This window comes from Osmerus mordax, chromosome 22, assembly GCF_038355195.1.
Source record: "Osmerus mordax isolate fOsmMor3 chromosome 22, fOsmMor3.pri, whole genome shotgun sequence".
In the NCBI taxonomy this organism is placed as follows: Eukaryota; Metazoa; Chordata; class Actinopteri; order Osmeriformes; family Osmeridae; genus Osmerus; species Osmerus mordax.
The window spans coordinates 7,933,959-7,959,143 of record NC_090071.1 but is presented as its reverse complement, the minus strand read 5'-3'; the positions used below and the strand labels follow the sequence as shown (position 1 = coordinate 7,959,143).

Sequence of the window (25,185 nt, the reverse complement as noted above, 5' to 3'; positions counted from 1 at the left end):
AGAGATGGATGAACAGATTACACAGATGATAGAAGAGAGCGTTCGAGAGGAGGATGGGGGAGGAGATGCTGGTAAAAAGAAGGAGCAGTTTCCCATCTGAGATTAAGTCTTGGTACTATTAGGATGTGGCTCACAATAGTGTACTCATTCCTAGATTCTCACACACCAATGTACACCGATGCTGTTTCACAGATGTCTAACCTACAGAGATGAAAGCAACCTGTGAAAAGAGATGCACAGCGGTGCCTGTTGTTCGTCCGTTTGTGTCCAAGGTTCTGCCACATGGTAACAGCAATTCACTGAACCCATACAGGGAATTTACAGACACAAAGTGCCCTGTTGTCCCAGAGTATAGGAACACAAAGCCACCAATTCACCTGAAAATATGTTTGACAGGAACCAAAACAGCGCCAAGTGTTTTTTCCCCAAAGATTTGCCCCAGAGAGAGAGAGAGAGAGAGAATGTGTGTGCAAGAGAGGTTTAGTAAGTCTCTGACTGCAATAACAGACAACAACACACACAGGCACAGCAGATAACACACAATCATTCATCAATATGCAGCAGGAGACCCACGACTGTAGTAAAATGAGAAACAACAGTAACTAGCTAATGTCTCGTTCCCTTTAACGTACATTGTAGCTGTGTGTGGTAGATTTCTACCCAGTAAGGTGGGATGGATTAAAACCAAGCCTGTTGGACTTGTGTTTCCAGCCAAGATGGGATCTGTCTATCCTGTTATGAATTACGCATCAAGTAATACATACAGTACAGTACCATCAAAACCTCAAAGATATGGGCCACCCCTTAATTATGAGCCCAAATTCACATAAAACATTTGTTTATCTACACACTGCCAGTTCATGTGTTTCACCCTTCAATTCTGAATAGCACGCAAAAGCTGCTAGTGATTATTCAGTCTCCTTTTAAGGGTCTAATTCTCTCAAATATTTACTCCAATTCCTGTTCCCATTTTTGGTCTCCATCACACTTTACGTCTCCTTCATGTTAAACAGATGAGACAGGACTAAACGGTATCTTCTCCCAAGTGTTCTTTGTTTGCCAACCCCCTCTCTCCTTTTTTCTCTTTACTACTTGCAAATAATTGACATCGTGAAGGTGTGCCTTAAAGCATCCCCTTTGCTGTCTGTCATGCAAGGCTACCCCTGGAGGTCTTCAGCCTTGAGCGTGTAGTGGGAAGGATAACACTTAGAGTACCACGTCTGGGAAATGGACTGTGTCGGTCAGCAGAGGGGCGTGACCTCTCAGTCAGCATGACCGGAGAGAGAGGGAGGGAGTGCATGAGAGAGAGAGAAAGAGAGAGAGAGAAAGAGAGAGAGAGAGGGGGGGGGGAGTGCGTGACAGAGAGTGAGCAGTGGTATGGGTCGCACTCCATTGCATCCTGTTTTTGGGCCCGTACAACACTGACCACTGCTGAGGGCGCATATGTCCCCTCATTACCTAGGTAACCCTGCTGTCAGAGTACCCTCTTATTGGTCAATGTCAGCCAAGTTGGTGGGCAGCTGTGGGATGATGCTAACCCAACAGATGTCAAAATGGCCGCCAGGGATAACAAAAAATGTCTATGACAACAAACGGATGTTTGGTCGGTATTTCGGCTGAGGGCAAGTGAATTTCTACATCTGGCTATTTCTATACGAGACAATTGACTGACACTACTCATGACCACACAGTCAGTAATGTGTTTACCAGTGCCACCTATAAACTGTACTAATATCCATCTCCTCCAATGTTCTCTCTGGTTCCAGTGTCATGCACAAATTTGACAAAACAGTACATTCATCACATTTATTTGCTCTTGAGAGAGCCACCCAATCCCCTTTGATTGTACACAAATCAGAATCCCCACCGTCCCCCATAGTAATCCCACATCGTAGGCGGAATGATCTCTGCCCATGGAAATGAACTTTAGACATTAGCAAGAATGCAGTCTGATGTTGGATAGTGAGAAGCACATCGTGTGATGGCGCGCTGCGTCTGCCTCGAGCTCCCAAGAGGAGCACACAGGGTTAGTGCCGTTTGTCCGGGAATAAGTGTGAAGCCCAGCCCTCCTGTGAGCGCTAGCGGTTCCCAACCACAGCCAGGCTCTGACCAGTCCCATACAGTCTGTCTCATACACACATGAGATAACATCAGCAAACATTCTCAATCGTTCTTTTCTTTTCTTTTTAACTTTTTTTTTTTAATGACGGGATCTGTCCTTCAAATTTCAGTCGTTCATAGGAGGAGGGGGGTTGGGGCGGTATTTCGAAAGAAAATAATCTTTACACATTTTCGAGTTTCTTTTAGCTGTCTGTGCTTCTGTCGCAGTTAGCTGCTTGTACTACTTCTGTGCATATGGCAGTCCATGTCGGAGCAGCATGTAAGCCAACGTTTGGTGAGTTTCAAGACGATCCCGTTCTGGACAGAGGGGGGTTCTACAAAAAGGTTCAAAAGTGTCAGTTGCGCAGCTGTCGGGCGGAGAGGAACTGAGAGAGAGAGAGAGAGAGAGAGACGGGACAAGCGATGGAGGGGGAGAAGGGCAAGTTTGTGAATGTCATACGTAATCACACCGCGAAGCGTCTGCTAAGGGCTTGTCGCCGTGTCTGTACAATGTGACCTGTCGTTAAGAAAGACACCTGGTTGGATTGATAGAGTCACCTCGTGGTTGCTGGTAGTAGTTCCTTGTGAGAGGTAACCTTCAGGAGCATGACAGATGACAAGAGGGTGCAGATCTCCCTGACGTCCCAGTCACACACATCCCAGGGGGCAGTCGGTGTTGTGGCACTGAATAACTGGGGCATAAAGACCTGGCTAGGTCACATTTCCAGGACACCAGGACAGTCATGGGCGGTTTTGTCTGTACACAAATCTACACATCTCTGTTCCATGTGACGACGCTGCTGCGCGCAGCCTCTCCCGCCACCTGACGAGACCAGGCTTCCGTTCCGGCCCTCCCGCCTCTCCACGTCTCGGAGCACGGCGGGTAGCCATCTTCTTTTCCTCCCGCCTTGTCCTCCTCTTCCTCTCCTCTTATCCTCCTTTCCCTCTCCTGTTCCTCCTCCTCCTCAGATGTGCCTCTTCATGTGTAGTGCCAAGTGGTCTGACCGGGAGAAACATCTGCAGAGAGAGGGGGGGATGGATAGAGAGAAAGAAGGAGGGAGAGATGGAGAGAGATATTGAGGAGAGCACTTGTTAGTGTGTTGCCAAGGCAGGAGCGGGGTGTTTATTTAGTCAATAGTTTAAAAGCTGCTGTTAGCTACTAAGCGCCCAGGCAGCTCTAATGTACAGGCAATTAAGACTGTGTAACTAACTCATAATCAGCATTTTCTCAAGTCCTCATAATGACGGCAGCTGCAGTTTGAAAAGGGAGGGAGGCTGCAGATGGATCTGTTGAATCATGGCTGGTATAACCAACAGACATCAACATTTTTCCTGAACTGAATGCTAAATTGGATGAGGAGCTACTTCTCACTTAAGATTGGGTGCACGGAATTGTAAAAGAACCAAATGGGCATCGTAAAAAATGTAATCGTTTTGAGAAACATTCACAAACAGTCAATGTGTTCCTCTCTGCTTATGCGTCACACATCAATAAGCCACCAGTCATCTGTCTCATCGTTACACCCCAACCTGAGTGAGGTGATGTGTGTGTGTGTCGTGGGAGGGGGGGGCCCTGAGGAGGGGATTGGCTGGCCAGACAGATGGCGGAATGAGTCACGACCATGGGGCACAAAGCCAGCTGTAATGCCACAGATCTGTTGCTGCCCCCCCTCCCTCCATCCTGTCCGCCCTCGCTCCCTCCTCCAACTCACTAGGGGGTCCTGACAGGATGGGCCAGAATTAGTTATGTGTCTGAGACTGGGGGGGGGGGGGATCTGGACACTGTAACATATTGTATTTACTGCCCTGCTGAGATGTGACGTGACACCTCTGCTCCCCCTCCTCCTCCCCACAGGCCCCAGCTAGGTCCCAGAGGCAGCTCAACAGCTTGGATCAGACAGGAGATCCGCAAATACTATTTAGTTCCTTACTGTGTAAATGTGTACGAACAAAGCTAACGTTCATTAGTACTTCAAATTTCCATTTTATTATCAGCCCCGCTCTCGAATCCTCACGTCAATGTCAGGCCAATCTTTAAATACATGTCTATTTTAATTGAATTAAATGTATTCGTAACTTAATTTCCATTGCTGTAGTTTTCATACGGTTTCTATGAAGGTTAGCATATCAGCCACAATATTAGCTAACCACCTCTCACTCTGTTTTCTTACCAAACGGCAAATATGTCATTCCAAGCTTTGTGTCATAGCAGCTACACATTAAAGGGTGGGAGCATCAATGAGAGAGAGAGAGAAGGGGAGAAAGCGAGAGCGAGTGTGTGTTTTGACATACCTGTCACAGTGGTTACACTTGAAAGGCTTAGCGCCGGTGTGTTTGCGGTAGTGCCTCGTCAACTCATCGCTCCTGGCAAATCGCCACTCGCAGCCTTCCCACGAACACTTGTAGGGCTTCTCACCTGGAGGGAACGAAACAAACGCACCCTGTCAACACACCAGTGTTCATCCCTCATCTGTCAGTGCCACATCTGAGCTCAGTTCAGTGTCCTCGCAATAAAGAGATCAAATACATATTAATACGTTGCTTTTAAAAACCATTGAAAGATTATGGGCTTAGGTTGATGACACAGCTTTGACTGTATGAAGAGACTTGGTTTGCTATCTAGGCATTTCAACATACTGTAAATATGTTTTGCTCCCTCCAAGACATCAGTGAAACACATGAGAATCTCATCTTCATATTTTACCGTCTCGCCTTTCAAGATAACTGCTGCTATGTAAGGTGGTTCTGGGGGGGTTGGGTTTAGGGGAGGTGAATTTCCAACCAGGGTAGAGAGAGAGAGAGACTCCCAGCGGTTCCTCATCTTGCTGAACAGGCAGAAGAGGGATGAGGGGAGGAGGAGGGGAGAGGATGAGGATGATGATGATCAGGCCAGTCGTTTTGCTAAACGGAAAGTAGCTCCAGATGTGCAAGCTGCCAGCTGCCGTCTGTAGGGATCACCTTTTGGATGTACTCTGACCTATGGGACCCATCTGAGTAAAACACACAGGAAAAGTCACATATAGCAGAACTAGAACCCCTCCTTCCCTCAACACTGGGCTATATCCCAGCACCTTCCTATCCCTCAGTCCTCCCAAAACCACAGAGGAAGGTTTGGGCCGCTGTTTGCTCACCGACCAATCATATTATTCACCGGGAGACATGGATGCCTGACTCAGTCGCCTAGCAACCTAGCAGGAATGAAACACGAGGAGGCAGCAGTGCAGCTGGCTGGATCTGGCATCAGCAGACGCCGTGCCACCAGCCAATTACCGCTCACGCTGGCAGAGAGGGGGGATGCAGTTGCCTAGCAACGGTAACCGTAGTGCTGTACGCGGCGGGGGTGGGGGGGGGGGTGAGGGTGGTGGCGGAGGCGGGAGGAGGCAGCAGGGATGCAGGCTGAGACCAGTGCCTCCAGCAGCAGATAACCACTCAGCTCCACACTCCTCCACTGATACTCTCTCTCTGGTATCCTAGCAACTGAACCCCCACCCACCCCCCCACCCCCACCCCTCCTTTTCCTACCTCCCCTGACACATGTACACCGATACATGCAGGCAAGCATGGACAGACGAGAGCACACACACACAGAAACAATTGCACGCTCACAGGCATGCATATACACAAACGCAGGCAGGCACACTGATACACACAGGTCTTTCAGGTGCCAGGGTTGTGGTTAATTGCATTCTCCCCATTAGCCTGTTATGGACCAGGGTATCATGGTCTCTGAGGACATGGGGGCAGCACGAGAGTCCTGAACAGGCCAGCTCTCCCTGACTTACTGCTGTTGTTATATTTATATGAGAGAGAGATGGAGAGAGAGATGGAGAGAGAGATGGAGAGAGAGATGGAGAGAGAGACAGAGAATGAGACAGAGATGAAGACAGAGAGATGGAGAATGAGACAGAGAGAGATGGAGAATGAGACAGAGATGGAGAGAGAGACAGAGAGAGATGGAGAGAGAGAGAGGAACTGTATTAAGCTCATGTTTTACACATTCTCTCAATTCAAAAGTTTAATTGTACAATCCCTTATCTGCATTAAAAACTACATTTATAAACTGCTCTACACGGCAAGTCATTTTCCACAGTCTCCCTAATTCCAGATTAAATCGTACTCTTTTCTCCATAAGTAATTTATGGAAATAACAACGCAGAAAAAGAGGGGGATTTGAGTAATAGTATCTCTAAACTCATCTTGCTAATCATTCTGTGAATGGAGCCCCTGTGGCATCGGGTCTCCCAATTACATTTACCCACTTCTGCTTTCCAGCAGCCCCAGCCCCAACCTCTACCCCAAAACCAGCCCCTACCCTAGCCCATACCCCAGCCCCGACCTCTACCCCAAAACCAGCCCCTACCCTAGCCCATACCCCAGCCCCGACCTCTACCCCAAAACCAGCCCCTACCCTAGCCCATACCCCAGCCCCGACCTCTACCCCAAAACCAGCCCCTACCCTAGCCCATACCCCAGCCCCAACCTCTACCCCAAAACCAGCCCCTACCCTAGCCCATACCCCAGCCCCGACCTCTACCCCAAAACCAGCCCATGCCCCAGCCCCAACCTCTACCCCAAAACCAGCCCCTACCCCAGCCCATACCCCAGACCCAGGCCCAACCTCTAGCCCAAAACCAGCCCCTACCCCAGCCCATACCCCAGACCCAGGCCTAACCTCTAGCCCAAAACCAGCCCCTACCCCAGCCCATAACCCAGCCCCAGCCCCAGAGCCACAACTCCAACCTCAGACCCAGGCCCAGACCCAACCTCTACCCCAGACCTAACTTCTACCCTAGGCCAGCCCCTGTCCCAGCCACAGCTTCTGTCTGTCTCAGGTATTTATTGATGTCAGTGACTGAACCTTCTATCACAGCGACCACTCTCCCAGAGCCTGGAGAACTGACACAGAGCGTGAGATTACAAGTGCTTGGGACTTGTCACATAAGCAAGGCACCATTACCATGTCCCAGGTAGCTGTGCCTTCACAGTGACATATAGGAAGCACGGATGTGGAAGGTGTGGGATGGAGGGGGATGGGGGGGGGGGGACTCAAATAAACTCGGAAACTACGGCTTATCCAGGTCAATCCATCAATCATGCTGCAGTTAGTCAGGGGGAAGACAGTTTCCTGACAGAGGTCTGAGTGGTTCTGGATTGAGATCGAAGAGAGGGAGAATTATAGGCTGTTTCCACTGTCCCCACCCACCCCACCCCCCTGAATCCACTGAGGAAGTACTGGGGCAACCTTGAGAAGGAGGCCCCAACCAACGACTTAATGACTGGACTGGACGTCCAAATTTAATTGAATGGAATCGAACTGAACTGTATTTTCATGTTAGCATCTGGAGTAAATGTACAGTATGTTCTGCTTGAGGACTAGAGCAACACGCATGGATGGGGTGCATGACTCAGGCTAATGTGATTAAGCAGGTGTTGAAGGAGTTGGCAGGCCTGTCTGGTCTGAGAGTGCGCTCTTCACCTGGAGAGAGACTGGAGAGGAATTGTGTCGAACATGAAGGACACTTGTGTTCAGAGTGGCGGAGGTCCGCTCTCCCCGTGGGTGTGTGAGGGGGGGGAGGGAGGCTCACCTGTGTGTGTCCTTTGGTGCGCCTTCAGATGGGAGCTCTTGGTGTAAACCTTCCTGCAGCCGTTGAACTGGCAGCGATGGACCCTCTTCTTGTTCTCGGGAATGTCCCCCACCCCGATCACGCAGGTGGCGCCCGGCTCGTCCTCCTCGGGGTTTCCCCCGGCGTGCCGGCCCGGCAGGGGGAGCGAGTGGGCGGCCACCAGCCTGGCTGCGCTGAGGCCCATCTTCCGGGCCACCAGTTTGAGGGTGAGGGTGCCGTCGGCCGAGGCCCTCAGGGTGTGGGTGGGCTTGGCCAGGTGCGGGCCCAGCTCCGGGGACGACGGGGGCGTCAGGGAGGTGACGGCACTCAGCTGTGCCTGGTGGACCCCACCCCCACCCGCCCCCGTCCTGTCCCCGGCCCCGGGCCTTGGTTTCCTGGGTCCGGAGGAGGGAGAGAGGTGCTTCCGGGAGGGGCAGAGGAGGGGCGGAGGGCTGGGGGGCTCCTCGGGGAGGCTGGGGAGGAGGGGGTCCATCAGCTCCTCTTCGCTGTCCTCCTTCAGGTAGGCGGGGGTCAGCAGGCAGTCCAGCTCCTGGTCGAAGAACTGGGACAGGCGTCTGGGCTCCGTCTGCAGGTAGCGCTCCAGCTCCAGACACGTCTGGGAGGGGAGAGGGGAGACACGAGTCAGACCCATCACACACACACACACGTGCAAATATACACACACTCAAGCTAAAAGTAGGTAACCCTAACTGAAAATCTTGCAGCATTGACCGCGACATGTGAAGTCAGTTTCACACACACACATGCCAGAATGTGACACTTGAGTCTTTCCACTTGACACGTTTTGCGTATTGAAGACAACCGCTTCAGAACGGTCGACGTTTCAGATCGACGATCGAGGGGAAGCGCTCGTATGTGGCTCCTTCAGGGCCTCTCTGCTGTCGTAGGTGAACCTGGTTTGAAGCTCCCCAGTAGAGGCTGACCAGCTGACCTGCCCTGTCACCAGCTGACTGGCTGGAGATGGCTGATTACACTGTGATTGATTACCATGGCTGAGAGGAGGGGAAGGGAGGAGGAGAGCAGCCCTGAATCTTAGCAGTCCCCCCTACCCCCCCCCCTCCCACTACCATCCCAAACACCCCCGCTTCAGCCAGGCACGCAGGTCTACCATGTTGAGGAAATGTAAAGTTGTAATGGATAGACACCAGTTTGGGGAGCTGTGTTTGGGAGAGTGCCCTCATACTTAGATTTAGATCCGAGATGCAACAAATTCAGTAGCAGATCTCGGATAAAGGAAGGGCTCGCTGAGCACAAGGGCAGACTACCCGTCTGGAAGGAAGTGGTCGTTTTTCCACTCTACTCTGTTCGACTCGACTCTACTCTACTCCACATTACATGATAAAGCCATTTTGTTTGAACAGCTACCGACACAGCCTGATATCAGTGTTGTGTTAGGTCTGTCAGGGCTAAACCACTCTGACAGGCAGAATGGGGGGGGGGGGGGGGGCAGCACCAGTGGGTCTCTCAGCACCAGCTATTTCATCTGAGAGAATGGGCCCCGACAGACAGAGCAGCGAGCTTCATTACCAGGAGAGAGAGAGGAAGCCGCCTGCATACATCTGAGACGTTTACTTCACACTCCCCCCTCTGTGCTCTCTCTCTCTCTCTCTCTCTAAAAATAAAACAGTTTTTTCTTTCTGTTTTTTTTTTGTTGGGGGGGGGGGGGAAGGGGGGCTTCTGTTGCTAGGAGATTGTTGTTGTTGTCCTCTTCTTCCAGGAATAAAGGAATTTGTTTGGGTTTTTCGGTGGGAGAGATGCCTGATACATTTGCATATGAACTGAAAATTAACAGCTCGCCAAGACTGTCGATAGACAGGGCTTGGAAACTTGTTTTTTCGCTTCACGCATGCAGTTGTTTTGAAGAAGCTTTTTATAGATAATTGTTTTCATGCTTTCTCTGTTAGCTCCCTACTGTTTCCTGGAATAATCATGTGAAATGTAAATTCAATTACGTGAGCTTACTTTGTATGTTTGAATGTATTTACATTCAAATGTGATAACAGAATAAATATGGAACCTCTGTCTTAGTGCAAACATAATACCTCAGCACTGGTTTTATGTTTTTGTATTCTTTATGTTGTTTTCCTACCCCCCACAACCCCAACTACACACTCTCATTCTCTCTTTCCCTCCCTCCCTCCCTCCCTCCCTCCCTCCCTCCCTCCCTCCCTCCCTCCCTCCCTCCCTCCCTCCCTCCCTCCCTCCCTCCCTCCCTCCCTCCCTCCCTCCCTCCCTCCCTCCCTCCCTCCCTCCCTCTCTAGCTCTCCTCCTCCTCTCTCTCCTTCCTCTTCCTGAGGTTGTGAGCAATTAGCCACTAAAAGGAACAAGTTAAAAGCAGAGTTTATTCAGCAGACTGCTGACAATGAAAAACTGTGTGTGTGTGTGTGTGTGTGTGTGTGTGTGTGTGTGTGTGTGGGAGAGGAAGATAGCTAGCAGGTAAAGTAGCAGAGAAAGGCTTGGACACGCTTGGAGAGGTGAAGGTGAGGAAGCCACAGAGGTGCACCAGAGAAGGCATCCAATCGAGGGAGGGAGTGAGGGAACTTCAATCTCCCTACGGGTGGTAAATCCTATCTGGGTCTGTGACATTTAGCCTAACAGCATCCTTTCAGCGGGCACACACACACACACACGCACACAAGGTCAGCAGAACACGAACACACACTGCCGAAACGGGCGGGCGGGGTGGGTTCGGTCATGCCCAGTGTTATGGTGTGGGGTTGAGCTGAAAGCCGTGCGACGGCAGTGCCCGGGTGGAGGTGGGTGGAGGTGTTCAGAGAGCGTGTTGGATAGGGTCAAGGGGAAGATGTGCCAGCACAATAGGATCAAGCTTATCTGGCCAAGGTAGCTTTGCTGCTCTCTTCTTACCTCCACTAACCCCTCCCCCCCCCATCTCTTCTTCTTTCTCTCTCTCCAATCACTGCATCACCACCCTCTCACCTCCTCCATACCCCTAGAGGGGTGACATTAAAGGAATATTGTTATAGAGAAGGGCAGCTCTGCAGTTTTGGAGCAACTATGTCTGTGTGTGTGTGTGTGAGAGAGAGACTGAGAAAGTGAGAAAGAGGCAGAAATGGAGATGGCATGTGTGCGCACATGAGGAAGTGTGCACTTGCCCCATTTTGTGTTGGTCTGCAGGGCATACAACAAGGTGAGCGTAACCCAAGACGTGTGTGTGTGTGTGTGTGTGAGTGACTTGGCGACAGTCTGGGGCTGATGCCTTACAATGGGCAGGATGAAGGGGGGGTTAACAGCCCACTTATGAGTGCCCTCTGGATAACGTACAGACGCTGATCTAGACCGTCAACACAAATTCACTCAACGCAAAGAGCTCTGCGAATCCCCTAAAGGGCTTTTAAAGACAAGGAAGTAGGGTGAAATGACCCCGTGTCCTGCTCTGGGGATCATGCAGGTCTGTCACTTAGCGGCCCGCCAGTTCACCTCCGACGAAGTGCAATGACACGACGGAGCCGACGGCGCGAGATTAGCCTGAACCTGCCTGCGTCGGTGTGTTGGGCCAACAGAGGCAGCGTGCTATGACATTTTACCCACTGCTGTTATCACAACAAAGAGCTGGGCTGATGGACTGACCTTAAAGCACACAGACAGACAGCCTGGGAGTTTTGGCTTGTCTACATGCAACGCGCTCTCACCAGCACTCCCTGGACACGGACGAGACGAAGAGGCACACGCACGCACAAATGGGCGCATACGAAAATATCCTCATGCAAGCAGACACACACGCAATGGTAGATATCCTCATGCAGACAGATCCACGCATGCACTCACACACACGTACACACAAACGATGACTCATGTGCAACATTTAGAGGTGGGAGAAGAGCGTGAACCACCTGTCAGTCACACATACTGACAGCTCTTTTTATAACCACGGTAAGGGAAGCGATGGCCCTGTTTTAGTCACTGCAAGCCCTCGTCTCTCCGTCTTGACATGAATTCTCTCCACGGCGCTCCTGCCCCTGCCCCCTGCTGGGCCCCCTGGAACGATGGCACAGCAGTGCCAGCTCTGCCAGCTCTACCCACGCTTCTCCCCTATCAGCCCGCTCACACTCAGCACGCCGTTAGCATCAAAGAGCTAGCTTCCTCCCACACTTTTTACCCCGACACCCAGCTGGGAGTTCCTCTCACCACTCAACTCTGAAATCTAAACCGAGACCATGTGACCCTGGACAAAGGGCCAAGGAACCAAGGGCCAAGGACCAAACATATTCTTTGGGGAATGTCTGGATTCCTTTTCATGCCATTTTCCATCGAGAAGGTTCAGCTCGTATCAATCCACCTTCTTTTTCTTCCCCTTTCAGCCAGAGAGGCCACACCCTGCACTCCCGAAAGGCTCCGAGTGTTTCGATGCCAACTGTCCTTCCAGCGTTTCTGTCATTCGCATTCTGAGAAGCTCAGCAAGCTCAGCAGCTCCTGATTCAGCAACAAACAGAGCCGACGCCTCCCAACACACACGGCTCTAATGGCTAAACAAACCCTGCGTCTGCAGTCAGAACACTGGACAGTTGTCACACAGTGTGTGTGTGTGTTATTGCACTGCGATGTGCTATCGGACTGTCCTGCCCTGTGCTCTGCCATTGATCCAATGAGAGCCAACCAGCCAGCCCATCACTCTTAGCTGACACCCAAATGACCAGTGGCCGGACTGCAGCCACCGACCTGCCAGTCTGAGGTGTGTGTGTGTGTGCGCGTGCGTGTTTCACACCTCCTAATCGATGGGAAATGATGCGCCTGTGCGTGATCTCATCAGCAGTGGCCCTGCCGGTGCACGGAGGGGCTAATTTATGGCTTCACTGAGCAATACTTAGATAAGCTCGAACCAACACACACACACTCACACACGCACTCACACACACACCTCATGCACCTGTACTGAGAGTAGTCTCTCTGAGCAAGTCAGGCTGAGATCTGAGGCTCTGTCTATGGGACTGACTGACTGTGAGAGCAGAAGCTAAGCCCATCAGGGAACAACACAGAGTCAGTGACAGTCCGGGGAGAGATAGATAATATTCCACTTTCCGGACGCCTGGCCCTGATCTGAATACCTTACAACTTGGGACTATCCTCCATATTCACATGGAGGGTTCGTTAGCTCCCAGACATCTAATGGTCCCACTCTCCCTCTGAAGCCGGGGAAGAGCTCAGTGAAATGGAGCGAGGGCGGAGGTGGGAGACGCCGAGGCCTCGCCGTCCTCCTCTGATGCAAACGGCGGCGGCGAGGAGAAAAGTAATTTAACCGTTGACTAATGGGCCGCTCATTCCCCGGCTCCAGTGTCTCAACGTAGCTCAGGAACAGATAAGAGAGCACGGCGATGGCTTAATTACACACACAGCCTTATCAGACAACATTACCCTGGCAGTATAGCATCGCCCAGCGAGAGCCCCTCCTTCACAGGAGATCCAGACACACGGCAGTCTGCTGCCTCAGGCTCTCCTCACAGGGCACGGCGTGTGGGGAGAGCCGCTGACAACCAGGCGGAAAGACGGAGTGTTCAGTCTGGCTGGCTGAGCAGGTTTCATGGATGAAACAAATAGAAAACAAAAGCCGGCCTTTGCAAAATCTCCAGCTCTCCTCGAAGGTAACAGGTCCATTCATCTCGGAGCTACTGAGAGATAACCGGGGAAAACAAGCATGGGAAACCAGTCTTTTGATGGGGGAGGTTGTTTGGTGGCTAAAGAGAAGCTCTTATCCAAGGGAGGCCAGAATGGGGGCACAGACTTGGAGACCTCTGCTCAGTGGAGCGCAACCATTTTTCCAATTGCTTTCCCTGTCCAGCCAGCCAGCCAGCCACACTGTACAAGTGGACATTTAATGTCTCTATACTCTGCATACAATGTTCAGCTCGTCAATGTAGTTACATAACAACTCAATACCAATAAAACCAGCTGGGAGCCAGACACCTCTGAGATGAACCGTTATTGACAGGGATCCTCAACACAAAAGCACTGTGTTATTGTGCAAAATGGTTCCTATTATGTTGCTGTGAACACCGGATAGAATGTGTGCAGAGAATCACGGTGATTACTCTGTACTCCCCTGGTCCTGTTATGCACCAGCGGTTACATCCTGCGATGCCTCTTAAGAGCGAAGCAATGCTCTCCTTTTTGCCTAAATTGGCGGTGACCAGCTGTGAAAATTTCTGTATTGCTCCAGGACAGGATGGAGGAAGGACAGGAGGAGTGAGGAGGGGAGAGGAGGAGAGCAGGGGAGAGGAGAGGAGGAGAGCAGGGGAGAGGAGGAGAGCAGGGGAGAGGAGAGGAGGAGAGCAGGGGAGAGGAGAGGAGCAGGGGAGAGGAGGAGAGCATGGGAGAGGAGAGGAGGAGAGCAGGGGAGAGGAGGAGAGCATGGGAGAGGAGAGGAGGAGAGCAGGGGAGAGGAGCAGGGGAGAGGAGGAGAGCAGGGGAGAGGAGAGGAGCAGGGGAGAGGAGGAGAGCATGGGAGAGGAGAGGAGGAGAGCAGGGGAGAGGAGCAGGGGAGAGGAGGAGAGCAGGGGAGAGGAGAGGAGCAGGGGAGAGGAGGAGAGCATGGGAGAGCAGGGGAGAGGAAAGGCTGTAGTGGAAGGCAGGGGATAATCCTGAGTGTCTGTAGCAATGTTGTGTTCAGTGGGGAGGTGATCCCTGTCTCTCTTTAACTGGATTTGGGTGAGCCGCTGTTTATCGTGTCCAAGTCACCAAGCGGCCCTCTCAGCTGCCAAAAGCATGCTAATCTAATCAGGATACATCCATTCCCATTCAACCAGTCAGACAGCATTAGCGGCCCCCCTACACATGCCGGTGGAGAGGGGGGGATAAGGGGGGGGGGGGGGGGGGGGGGCGACAGGCGTTTTACACAGGGGTTAACAGCTTGCGGTAGGATTTGGGGGAGTTTGTATGGCGGATGTGGGGGACCCCATTGTATTCCACAGGCTGGCTAATCTTCATTACGGCGCACAATGACAGAGAGAGAGAATGAGACTTTGCCGGCTACGGCCCTCCAAAACAAAAGAGCAGTGAGGGGGGGTGGGGGAGTGGAGGGGAGTTGGTGGTGGTGGAGAAGGAGGGGAGGGGGGGTGGGGGAGTGGAGGGGAGTTGGTGGTGGTGGAGGAGGAGGGGAGGGGGGGGGATAACAGAGACGGAGGAGTGGAAAGATAAAGGGAACGGCTAACCGGAAAAAAAGTCGTCTTCCTCCTCCACGCTGGTGCCACTCAAAGGGCTCAGGCAGTTGGAACCCCAGTCACGTCCCAACACGGGGAAGTGCAACTGTGGCACTGAGTCTGCAGAGATAAGAACCAAAATGGCCTCTCTCTCTCTCTCTCTTTCTCGTGGCCACGTACGACACTTTACGTGAGGCGAAAAGAAGAAAAAAAACGCCATCCGCTCTGCCAGTGGCCAGGTTTGTTTTCATGTGATACTGGGTATGTGTGTGTGTAGGCAAGTCTTCAGGCTGTATGCCTTCAGATTGCACTGTGTTTGCAGTAAGGGTATTGTGGGGTGGTTGTGTACAGTCACAGTAGTGCTGGTTACAGCACAGCTCTGCCCTAGTGGGGTCAACTAGGGGTTATGGGCAAACGCGGGCCGACCATGGCGATGGGGGGGTCAGTGTGTGTGTGCGTGAGGGGGTGTGATTGTATGGGCCAGGGAAGGCTTGGTTGGTCGGTGCTCGCATGAGAAGGAGGAGCTTGTCATTGGGACTCTCTTTATTCAAGCAGGAATGCTTTCAAAACAAACCTGAGCAACACAGATTGGCTCAAGCCGCATAAATATTGAAAGACGTCTCTACTCTGCTCCTTTCGTGGCGGTGGGCGCTCTTCCAGGAGATAAAGAGAAAGGGAGAGAGACAGAGAGGGTGAGAGAGAGACAGAGAGGGTGAGCGAGAGAGCGAGAGAGACAGAGAGACAGAGAGAGAGAGAGAGAGAGAGAGAGAGAGAGAGAGAGAGAGAGAGAGAGCGACAGAGAGAGAGAGAGAGAGAGAGAGAGAGAGAGAGAGAGAGAGAGAGAGAGCGAGAGAGAGCGAGAGAGCGAGAGAGCGAGAGAGCGAGAGAGCGAGAGAGCGAGAGAGCGAGAGAGCGAGAGAGCGAGAGAGAGAGAGAGAGAGAGAGAGAGAGAGAGGAGGGCACAGCCTGTTTGCTTTCTGTGTGATTAGGCTGTGGAGGCACGCAATGCTGAACCCAGTCCCCCCTCTGCCCTGCCTGTCTTCCTGCCCCAGCTTTGTCTCCTCAGACAGAGCTCAGCCAGAGTGCAGCCACTTCTAACCCCCGTTCCATCCCCGTAATTACACTCTCTTTAGGGGAGACGGAGTGCTGGGTCACTCGTCTGTGTGCTAGAACTGATCGACTTCTGGGTCTAAGAGCCACCATGGATGTTAGTCACCCGGGTAAGCCCCCTTGACCTACAACAGTGTGTGTGTGGGTGTGCGACTCGATTTGAAATGCAAGCTGCGCACAGCTGTGCATCAGACAGTGTGACACTGTCAACAACAGCCGATCTCCGATCCATGGGTCATGTTTTGGACCCCCCAGGTGATGTGTATGACTCACTGCACCCATCACAAGACATCGCAGGCCTCTTCATAACCTCTGGGTGCTTGGAAACAGGATCCACTCTCACATGTCTGCCTAATGTAGTCAATCACTCAATGAGTTACATCTGGTTAGCGGTTAGCAAAGAGTACAAAAGTCTGATTGAATCGAAAGGCAGGGGTTAACATAAGGAAGGGAGTGCTGTACCTTCAACATATTAATTGTTAGGCCCTGTAGAGGCTGGAGGTGGTGATTTGCCACCTTAGTTGTTGCTGTAAAACAATAAAAAGATGTTGTGAACATGACCTCATCTCAACCACCCTCAGTGCCTGACTTCAGTGAGTGTTCCTCCATGTTCCTCAAGCCTTTTTTCTGCCAGACACTGGCGCCAGGAGACCAGTACACACGCAGGCGCTTGAGGGAGAATTAGGATGAAGGCCTTCCATGATTGACCGAGGGCCTTTGGTTTGGCTGGTTAGAACCCAGAGGACGGTGGGGGGGACGGGGGCGGGGACGGGGGCGGGGACGGGGACGGGGGGGGGGAAGGGGGACGGGGGCGGGGGAGGGGGACGGACGGACAGGGGGACGGGGGTTGAAGAAAAACAGCCACCCGGAGACTGGCTGAACGGCTGCTGGCTGGCATGCTGGTTACAGCAGTTCAAGCCTAAATAATTCAGACAAGCTGCGATTTAAGTGTGCACATGCGACCTGCTCCACTGAACCTTCGCAGAGTGGGCACTGCCAAGTCTTTGAGAAATGTCCTCCAAATACTAAACACACCCACATGCTCACGCGCACACACTTTTATAGATCAACTCACACACATGCAAACACACACACACACCAAAACTTTGTTGATGGCCTCTCTTATAAAACAGTAGCTGTTCCCCAAGGTATTCCCGGCAACATCACTGACAAAAATAGCTAGTGACCCACATAACTTCCCCTATTGGAACGGAGAAAACCCAATGTTAGACTAAAGCCATTGGTGACTGGGTCATTAATTAGCATAGTTTTACAGCCCTGGGCTATGTAGGGCACTAGAGTGAATAGGAGTCGTACTGTAGCTATGTCAGGCAGAGGTGGGATACTGTCTTGTAAACAGACAAATCCTCTGAAATATTCTCTTACACCTTGTCGTGTCGAACATTTGCATCACAAGACCCTGTTAATGTAGTCAAAGGGATAAAGGACAACATTGTACTGGGCCTGGTTGTATAGTTGCATCCTGAAAAACAGTGAGCAAGGCGACTCATTAAATCACTGGTGTAGACTTCCTCAGGCTATTTACCAGTTTAGCAGTCTAGTCTAGCGCCAAGCTCTGCAGCCATCTCTCTCCTCTCCTCTCCTCTCCTCTCCCCCGCTCCCTACAGAGGACTGCCACAGCTCCAGGATGTGTTGTATTACTGTAATATGGGAGCTCGCCAGCCAGCTAGCAGCCAGCACAGAGTGAGAGACAGCCGAGGAGAGAGAGAGAGGGAGGGAGGGAGGGAGCGATGGATGGATGGAAAGAGGGAGACATTACACAGAGGTCCTGACACACTGCCTGACTGGAGGGTGGCCAGGTTGAGTTGGAACAGGGGAAACGATTACTCAGAGCATATGGAAATACCGCTGGGTTTGCATATTGTGGCGCACAGCTGAAGGCATAGGCGCGCATGCAAACGCTCGCACACTCAATCTCAGACACACACACGTGTGCATTACACACACACACACACACTGTCGGTTTCACACACACTCGTTGACACACACACACACACAATCTCTCTGACTATTTATCTAGTGCCCCTAGTGTTTTGCAACTTCCCCATTACAAAACGTGATTGTTTGCAACATAAAAAAGCACTGTCATACACTTCTTTAAAACATGAAAGCTTTGTGACTATAATGCTCCATAGTGTCTACACTAAAGGAGACCCACTAGCATCCGCGGTTCAGGTACTTATCTCACAGCAAACATAGTATTGGAAATTCTATCAAGGTTCTCACTATTGAACACTGGGGTTTATACAGACCCTTTTTAGGACCTAGCCTGTCCTTGCTGCTGTCAACGTGGAGCTCTTTGGGCTGTGATTGATGGGGGAGGCGATGACAACAACAAGCTTCCGTGTTTACACAGCGCAAATTGCCCTTGTCTCTCCTTCTTGGTTCAAGGCCTGTTCAGGGACTCACTCCCTCCTCCTGGCCCAGAGAGGCTCACCACAGGGCGGACTTTCTGGTCCGGGATGTCCCCTGGGTAGGATTATCCTCCTAGACCCGCAAGTAAACAAACAAATGAGCCAAAGCCTGCCTCCTGTTCAGTAGCGCTGCTTAGCAACAGGTGTTGTCAGATAGTCTGGATTGTTGCGTGTCTGGCTTGGCTGGGCATGCAGAGAATGGACTCTGGTTGAGGAGGTTCAAAGGTCAAACCAGGGAGGGGCACGTAGGTACTAGAATCCTTCAAATCTTCTTGAATCTCATGTATCATCAGCTTTCTGTAATGGGTCTTTTCAAGCTCAGAAGATGCCAAATTGATTGAGGGCAAGAAAGATAATGAGACATTGAGAGAGAGCAAGGGAGAGAGAAAAACCGGCAACAAAAAATCCGAAACTTAAGGAAATGTCTGTGGCTTTTCTTTCCGGTCGCCGGGATGGATTGCAGCCAAGCGTGTCGGATCGCTGTAAAGCAGTGTAACAGCTTCCGATTTTTCTGCTCAAATGATGTGAAAGTCATTGCCAAGCCATGTGTGCTGGTGTGAGAAAAAGAATGACTGGCTCCTCTCCCCGCTGTTAATCAAATCCCTGGGTGCTTCGGCCGCGTGGTGGCTGTGAGGATGACAGAATCCATACATAAAGATGCGCTTGTTCCCTCCGCTTTCCACCCCCGTCTCCTCCTCCTCCCCCTCCTCCTCCTCCTCCTCCTCCTCCACCTCCTCCTCCTCTTCCATGTCCCTCTCTGCAGCAGACAAATGAACACATCTTTCCCCCCCGTCCTCTCCTTCATCAACACTTCAACCTCTTCATGGTGCCCTTACAAGCAGCACCCATCACCGGCAATCACCCCTGCCACGCACACACACACGCACGCACACACACACTCGCGCACACACACTCGCGCACACACACTCCCCCCACCGCCACTCGGAGAAGAGCAGAGTGAATTTGCGGTGTGATGACATATGTGATGACTCTGAGGTCACGGGGTCACAGCCCAGCACCCATCTCACACACACGCTCTGATGAAAGGAGTGTCAGCCAGGTGTTCTAGAGTGCAAGTAGAATAATGAGGGCGCACATGAGCGACAGTTCCGATTCTGGACACAACCTGCCAGCTTCGGTGACTGACAGTGTTCAGAAATCTATCCATCTCTAGTATTAAGAAGCCAAATGGACACAGATGGAGAATTTCTCCACCCACAAGAAGTCTTTACTCCAAAATGGTTTTTGGCTTCCTAATTAACCACTGGAGACCTGAGGAACCTATTAAAGATGTTTCCACCACAAAGCATCTTTTCATAGCACCAAGAGAAGCATACCTAATACCCTGTGTGTGTATGACTCAAACCTACGCCCCATAGACAACACACAGTCCCACACCCTGCTCTGAGGGTCTGAAACACAGTCAACCATTACACAACACCTCTAAAATTGGGAGTCACACACTGAATTCAATTACCCTGAGATCATATGATAAGACTCACATGACTGAGAGAACGAATGGATACTTCAGTTTGTAACTTTGCTCTAATGCTCTCGATGAGATTGAATCCACTGTTACAAAGCAAGGGGAAATGGAAAAGGAGCCTCTGTAGTCAAACAATGCGCATCTTTTCAGCCCATGACAAAATTATGTAATGTCTACATGACCACGCTTTATTCTGTATGACCATGCCAGAGAGAGAGAGAGAGAGAGAGAGAAAGAGAGAGAGAGAGAGAGAAAGAGAGAGAGGTGGTTTGGAGAGCGTGAGGGAGGAAGGAAACGAGGAAAGAGGAGTCAAGGGTAGAAGAGAGGGGACGATCGGAGAGCCCCTGATGTGTGGCGATTACATAACACACATTCTCTCTCTCTCTGTCTGTCTGTGTGTGTCTCTCTCTAGAAGTGGTGGCCTATAGAGGGGGGAGTGTATTCTGGTGGAGAACTCCCGGGGTGAGGCGGGCCAGCTGGCCTGAACCGGGTCAGTGTTAACAGGGCACTGGATACTCTCAGGGGCATTGAGTCCAGTCAGTGGGAGGGGGCTGGGGGGAGCCGGGGGAGCTGAGGGGTGGGGGGGTGGGTAAATGAAGAAACCTGCTCCATGTGTGTTTTCTCTCGAGGATCCTGTGTCTCTCTTCTCCTCTCGCCGTCTCGTCCGCCACTCTCCCTGGGGCTCAGCCCACTGGAGTGTGAAATGTGAAACCCTGCAGTGGAGAATATGCGTGTGTTGCACTTCCCTGCCTCTCTCCACCTCGCTGTCCTGGGCCTCCCAGTCATCACATCACACGCGTCTGGGCTGCTGCTGGAGCTAACGCACGCGCACGCACGTACTGGCACTCACACGGATGCACACACACACACACGTTACACACACACACATGGATGCACCCAGACACATACTGTACAGACTTCTATAGGCAGTGTGACTTCACCCATGTGAAATATCCGGCGGTATCATCACATTTAGAAGTAAGGTAGCGTTTGACCTCATGGGCATGGCTAAGTGCTGCATGGCACACGGCAGGACATAGTATGTTGGAGGTCAGAGTGTGTCTCAAGGTCACTGACAGACAGCTCCTGTGGAGTACAATTACAAGACTGAACCCAGTGGCTCAAGAGCAATGACCAACAAAAAGAGTGGCAATGGCACAGGATTGGACGTCTTTGGAATTCGGTGCAACTTGACATTTCCTGTCACACCATGTCTTCCGGAGGAGACGACACCAATCTCACATTCACCCGGCCTGCCCTCTGACACTTCCCCCTCGAAACAGGAAGGAACACAACGGTCTTTGTCGCAAGGATAACACAGTGCGCCATTTAGGCCGCTACCTGGTTATCAACGCATCTGGGTTCATAAAAATGTCACCGTCTAAATGGTGTCTGACAGCACTGGCACGTCATCAAAGTGCCAGTTGTACCTTCCAAATAGACAGTTTATGGTTCGGCAGCGGACCGTCGCTCCTTTGAGGAGGCCGGCTGTGTAGTTTGCGTGCATGGGCCGCTGAAGGTAGACAGTTCTGTCTCTGTGGCTTATCATCACACCCCCATGCCATACTGTGTGGCAAGATCCTGTCACTTCCTCTTGCACACAAACACCCAGCACATCACTCGCATGCTCTGAACATGTGTTGAAGGGGATGTCAAAATAAAGTTGCTCCCTCTAGGATAGGGTTCAAAGGAAATAAATAGTTGGTAAGGGTTTGTAGGAGGTGGACAGTGGGGTGCTGATGAAAGTAGGAACTAGAGTGGGCACCGTTGACAGACAACGATAGTCTACTCCTTTTACGCACGGCGAAGATTTAGCATGAACGAAAGCTCCTTCATCGCCAGCACCAGAAGCTTACCGGCATGGACTTTCCATGCGCCGGTTTTGCCTGCATCCACTGTCGAGAAGCGTCATCACATGATGCCAGTCGAATGCAGGTAGACTTAAAAGGACCACAGCCGGCATGTCGCGTGTTTCCACGCGCGCATCAGTAACACATGAACTAAACCGTCACCTGTCTATAGACATTTTGTGATATGGTAATTAGTTAGTTATTGTTGTGTAGTAGTACTGATTGTGATAGCATATGAACTAAATCAGTGTTTTATGGGGCGGTCTGGCTTTACAGTGAAGCATTTTTTAATCTCCATATGGAAAACATTTCGTTGACTTACCGAGTGCACAATTGCAAATACATCGAAACAAAATGGGCAAATAAACATTATAATAAGGAACTGAAACCGGATCCAGGTTAGAAAGCAGCTCTTTCCCGCAGGGTGGTCATGCTTGACTTGTGATCCCCAACATTTCCAACGCTTTCACTTCCTCCTCGTGTGTAGAGCATATTCAAATACGAAACCTCTTATTGACCAAAATATTCATCCACGAGCTTAAGGAAGCGGGTAGATGTTTTATTACTAGTCAGTTTTTATTATTCAGAGTCTACATTGTTAGAACCGCTTCCTCTAATTGCCTCTGACAGCTATACCATGCGCACCGGTCTGTGTACGGCAGTGGGGAATATCAACCTGCTCTCGACGATGCACAACAACACTCCGACAATATGGACGTGAAAAATGAAATGAAGCTGAATTGAAGTTAAAAGAGTTCACATAGGCTATTTGATTGTGCACAGTAGCCAAATATAACGTAATGTAGCCTACAACTAAACCTTTGGTGCCTTCGGGCTACTGGCTTACACCTGTCAAATGGGTATAGGCTAGTCTACACATTTAATTTAAATTTGACATCATATTCCTTACACTAAGCTTAGAACTGGAGATGCGCGCGTAAAAGTTGACACCTTTATCCAAGCGCATAACTGTTAATGGCAGCAATCAAGAGATACCCCTTATGCAGTAATCATTTAATAAGTAGCCTAGTTACCTGCTGCCAGTTCTCCTCCAGCGAGGGCATCGCGGAGAAGTAGCCGGTATCGTGCACGAGCTGAAGTTCCTGAAAAATACTATGGTTCGCCAAAACGTCCATGGTGATGCTCTTTATGGTATGCAGATAAAAGGCAGTTCCACGAAAAAAAAGAGTCCCCCTATACTTTTTCAGATTACTAAATCCATGTTAATTTTGGTCCAAATGAGGAAATACACACACGTGAAAAAAGGTCAGCAGATGAATTCAGAAAGTATGACTATTTCTACACTATATGCAGAAGCGTATCATTTAAAGTAGAGGAGAGATGGGAAGTTGCGCTGGTAGAGGCTCCATGTGTATCCGTATTGCCAGGTTTGAACCTTTCTCTGCTCCACGATGTGTTTTTTTCCCCGTGCCCAGTTTCAGCAGGCAAATAGACAAGCTGGATGATCGTACACTGATCGCAAGCCAAAGGGGAGGAGATAAGCGAGTGAGGAGGCGTGACGTGCTTGTCAATCAACTCTGTGCGTGACCATACAAGGTAAATGGGGTTGACGATCCAAGGAGAAGACGATTAGACTGGCGCTGAAGGATGCCTGTAGGAGGAGCTATGCAAAACACTGGGCCAGCATACGATATCCCTTACTGTCACTCAAGCCATATATGGGCTTGAAAGGTGAGCTATTTATGGATGGCTATATAGATTTGATAGAAGCTCTCGGCTGCCAGTTTTAAGGAAGAAGCAACGGTATCAACATCTACCTTGGTGCACGCTAAACTGTCGAGGAAGTTGCGGTCCCTCTGTCATTCTCCCTGTGTATTGATAGTATAGCAATTGTAGAACTAAAACCTAATGCTTTGAAGGCAACTGAATGTTGTTATTTTTCTTAACTTTTAAAGGACTTTTTAGGATGTGATTCACAATAGACATACAGTACGTAATACACTTGTGTCATACATATTAACATGACAATTAACATGTTTCTTCCACCAAGTAGTGCCTCTTTAGCCACTGAATGGACTATTTTGTTCCTATACACTTAAAATCCTGCAGGTTCATAATGAAGATATACATAAATAAAACATTGATTTACATAATGGTCTTTCAAACAGGAACTAAGTTGCCAAAAAAGTAGCGTAGTACATTGTACCGCTGAATTTTTCTTCTACTTATTCAGTGTGAGTAATGTAACTTATTGGCGGGTTTCGTGTAAGGCAGCAAATCACACAAGTACACGCACACACACACACAGAGTACTGTACAGGGCGGTAATCTCATTACAGTGCTCTGGGAGGCTGTCTGACGGCCCTGGATATGCGATTTACACATGGCATTTGGGGAGGGAGAGCAAGCTGGGAGCTAATGAAGCACCCACTGACATTTATCCATTTGACACGTTCGTCTCCCTCTTTCCCCCTCTCTCTCTTCCTCTTTCCCTTTTTCCTCTTCCTCTTTCCCTTTTTCCCTCTTGCTCCCTGGCTCTTTTGCTGTCTCTGGCTCTCTCTCTGGCTCTCTCTCGTTCTCTCTCTCTCTCTCTCTCTCTCTCTCTCTCTCTCTCTCTCTCTTTACTGCTTCTACCTCTATCTGTTTGTTTGTATCTCTCTCTCTTCTTTCTCTTTGTTCTTCCTTAACATATCCCAAACCTCCCCATGTGTGCTCAGCACATGAAAATACACTGAGATGAGATGAAAGCCAAACAAATAACAGAGCAGGCAAAGCCACATGACTAGTCCCAGCCTGGTTTAGCGGCCCCTGGTCTAGCACCAGGAAGACCAGCGGGCCCGCCGTGTCTGTCAGCCTCTCTGCTTTGCTTATCTCTGCACGCTCGACTGGGCCGTAAATATTTAACGCCTGCAGGTGGAGGGGGGGCTATGGGGGGGCATCTCGGGGGGAACCCCCAACCCACCTCCCCCCCACATACACACACACATGCGCACACAGACACACAGCTTATGAGACCGTATCATACCAGCCCATGGTGTGTAGTAAAGTGAGTGCTGACACAGGCTGGTTATTCAGAAGGAAAGCTTTCATCACTGGCCTATTCTTTCTCTCCAATTGAGAATCCCCTCAGCGCATGCATATCATAGATAAAGAAATAACCCCATTTGCCATTCTCCTCTGACACACACACAGTTATATGTTGATGCTGCTGACATTGCTCTTACCTGGCAGTTAGTGCTTTTACTGTATTAATAATGGAACAGCCGCTATCCATCAACTAGAATATGAGGCTGCTAATCATGTCAGTTCCATCCAGATTCTCTCCTAGCACCCGGGGGAAGGAGTGGGACAATATCATTGGAGTTTAGCAGGGCCCCAGCGCATGACAGATGCCCTTGGCCTTTTGCTATATGGCTTTGCCATTAGCAGGAGTTAGCTCCTGTATTTAAACAGAATAAGATTAATGGG

General features: G+C 50.6%; 1 protein-coding gene across 1 annotated transcript; it reads right to left on the bottom strand.

The window, feature by feature from the left end:
- Positions 1-3,035: 3,035 nt before the first annotated feature.
- Positions 3,036-23,150, bottom strand: LOC136966153 (Krueppel-like factor 7). The gene is made up of 4 exons (XM_067260568.1): positions 22,791-23,150; positions 7,686-8,319; positions 4,393-4,516; positions 3,036-3,117 (listed from the first exon to the last, which is right to left on the bottom strand). The coding sequence occupies exons 1-4, from the start codon at positions 22,890-22,892 to the stop codon at positions 3,066-3,068; spliced, it is 912 nt and encodes a 303-aa protein (XP_067116669.1). The 5' UTR covers positions 22,893-23,150; the 3' UTR covers positions 3,036-3,065.
- Between the last annotated feature and the right edge of the window lie 2,035 nt (positions 23,151-25,185).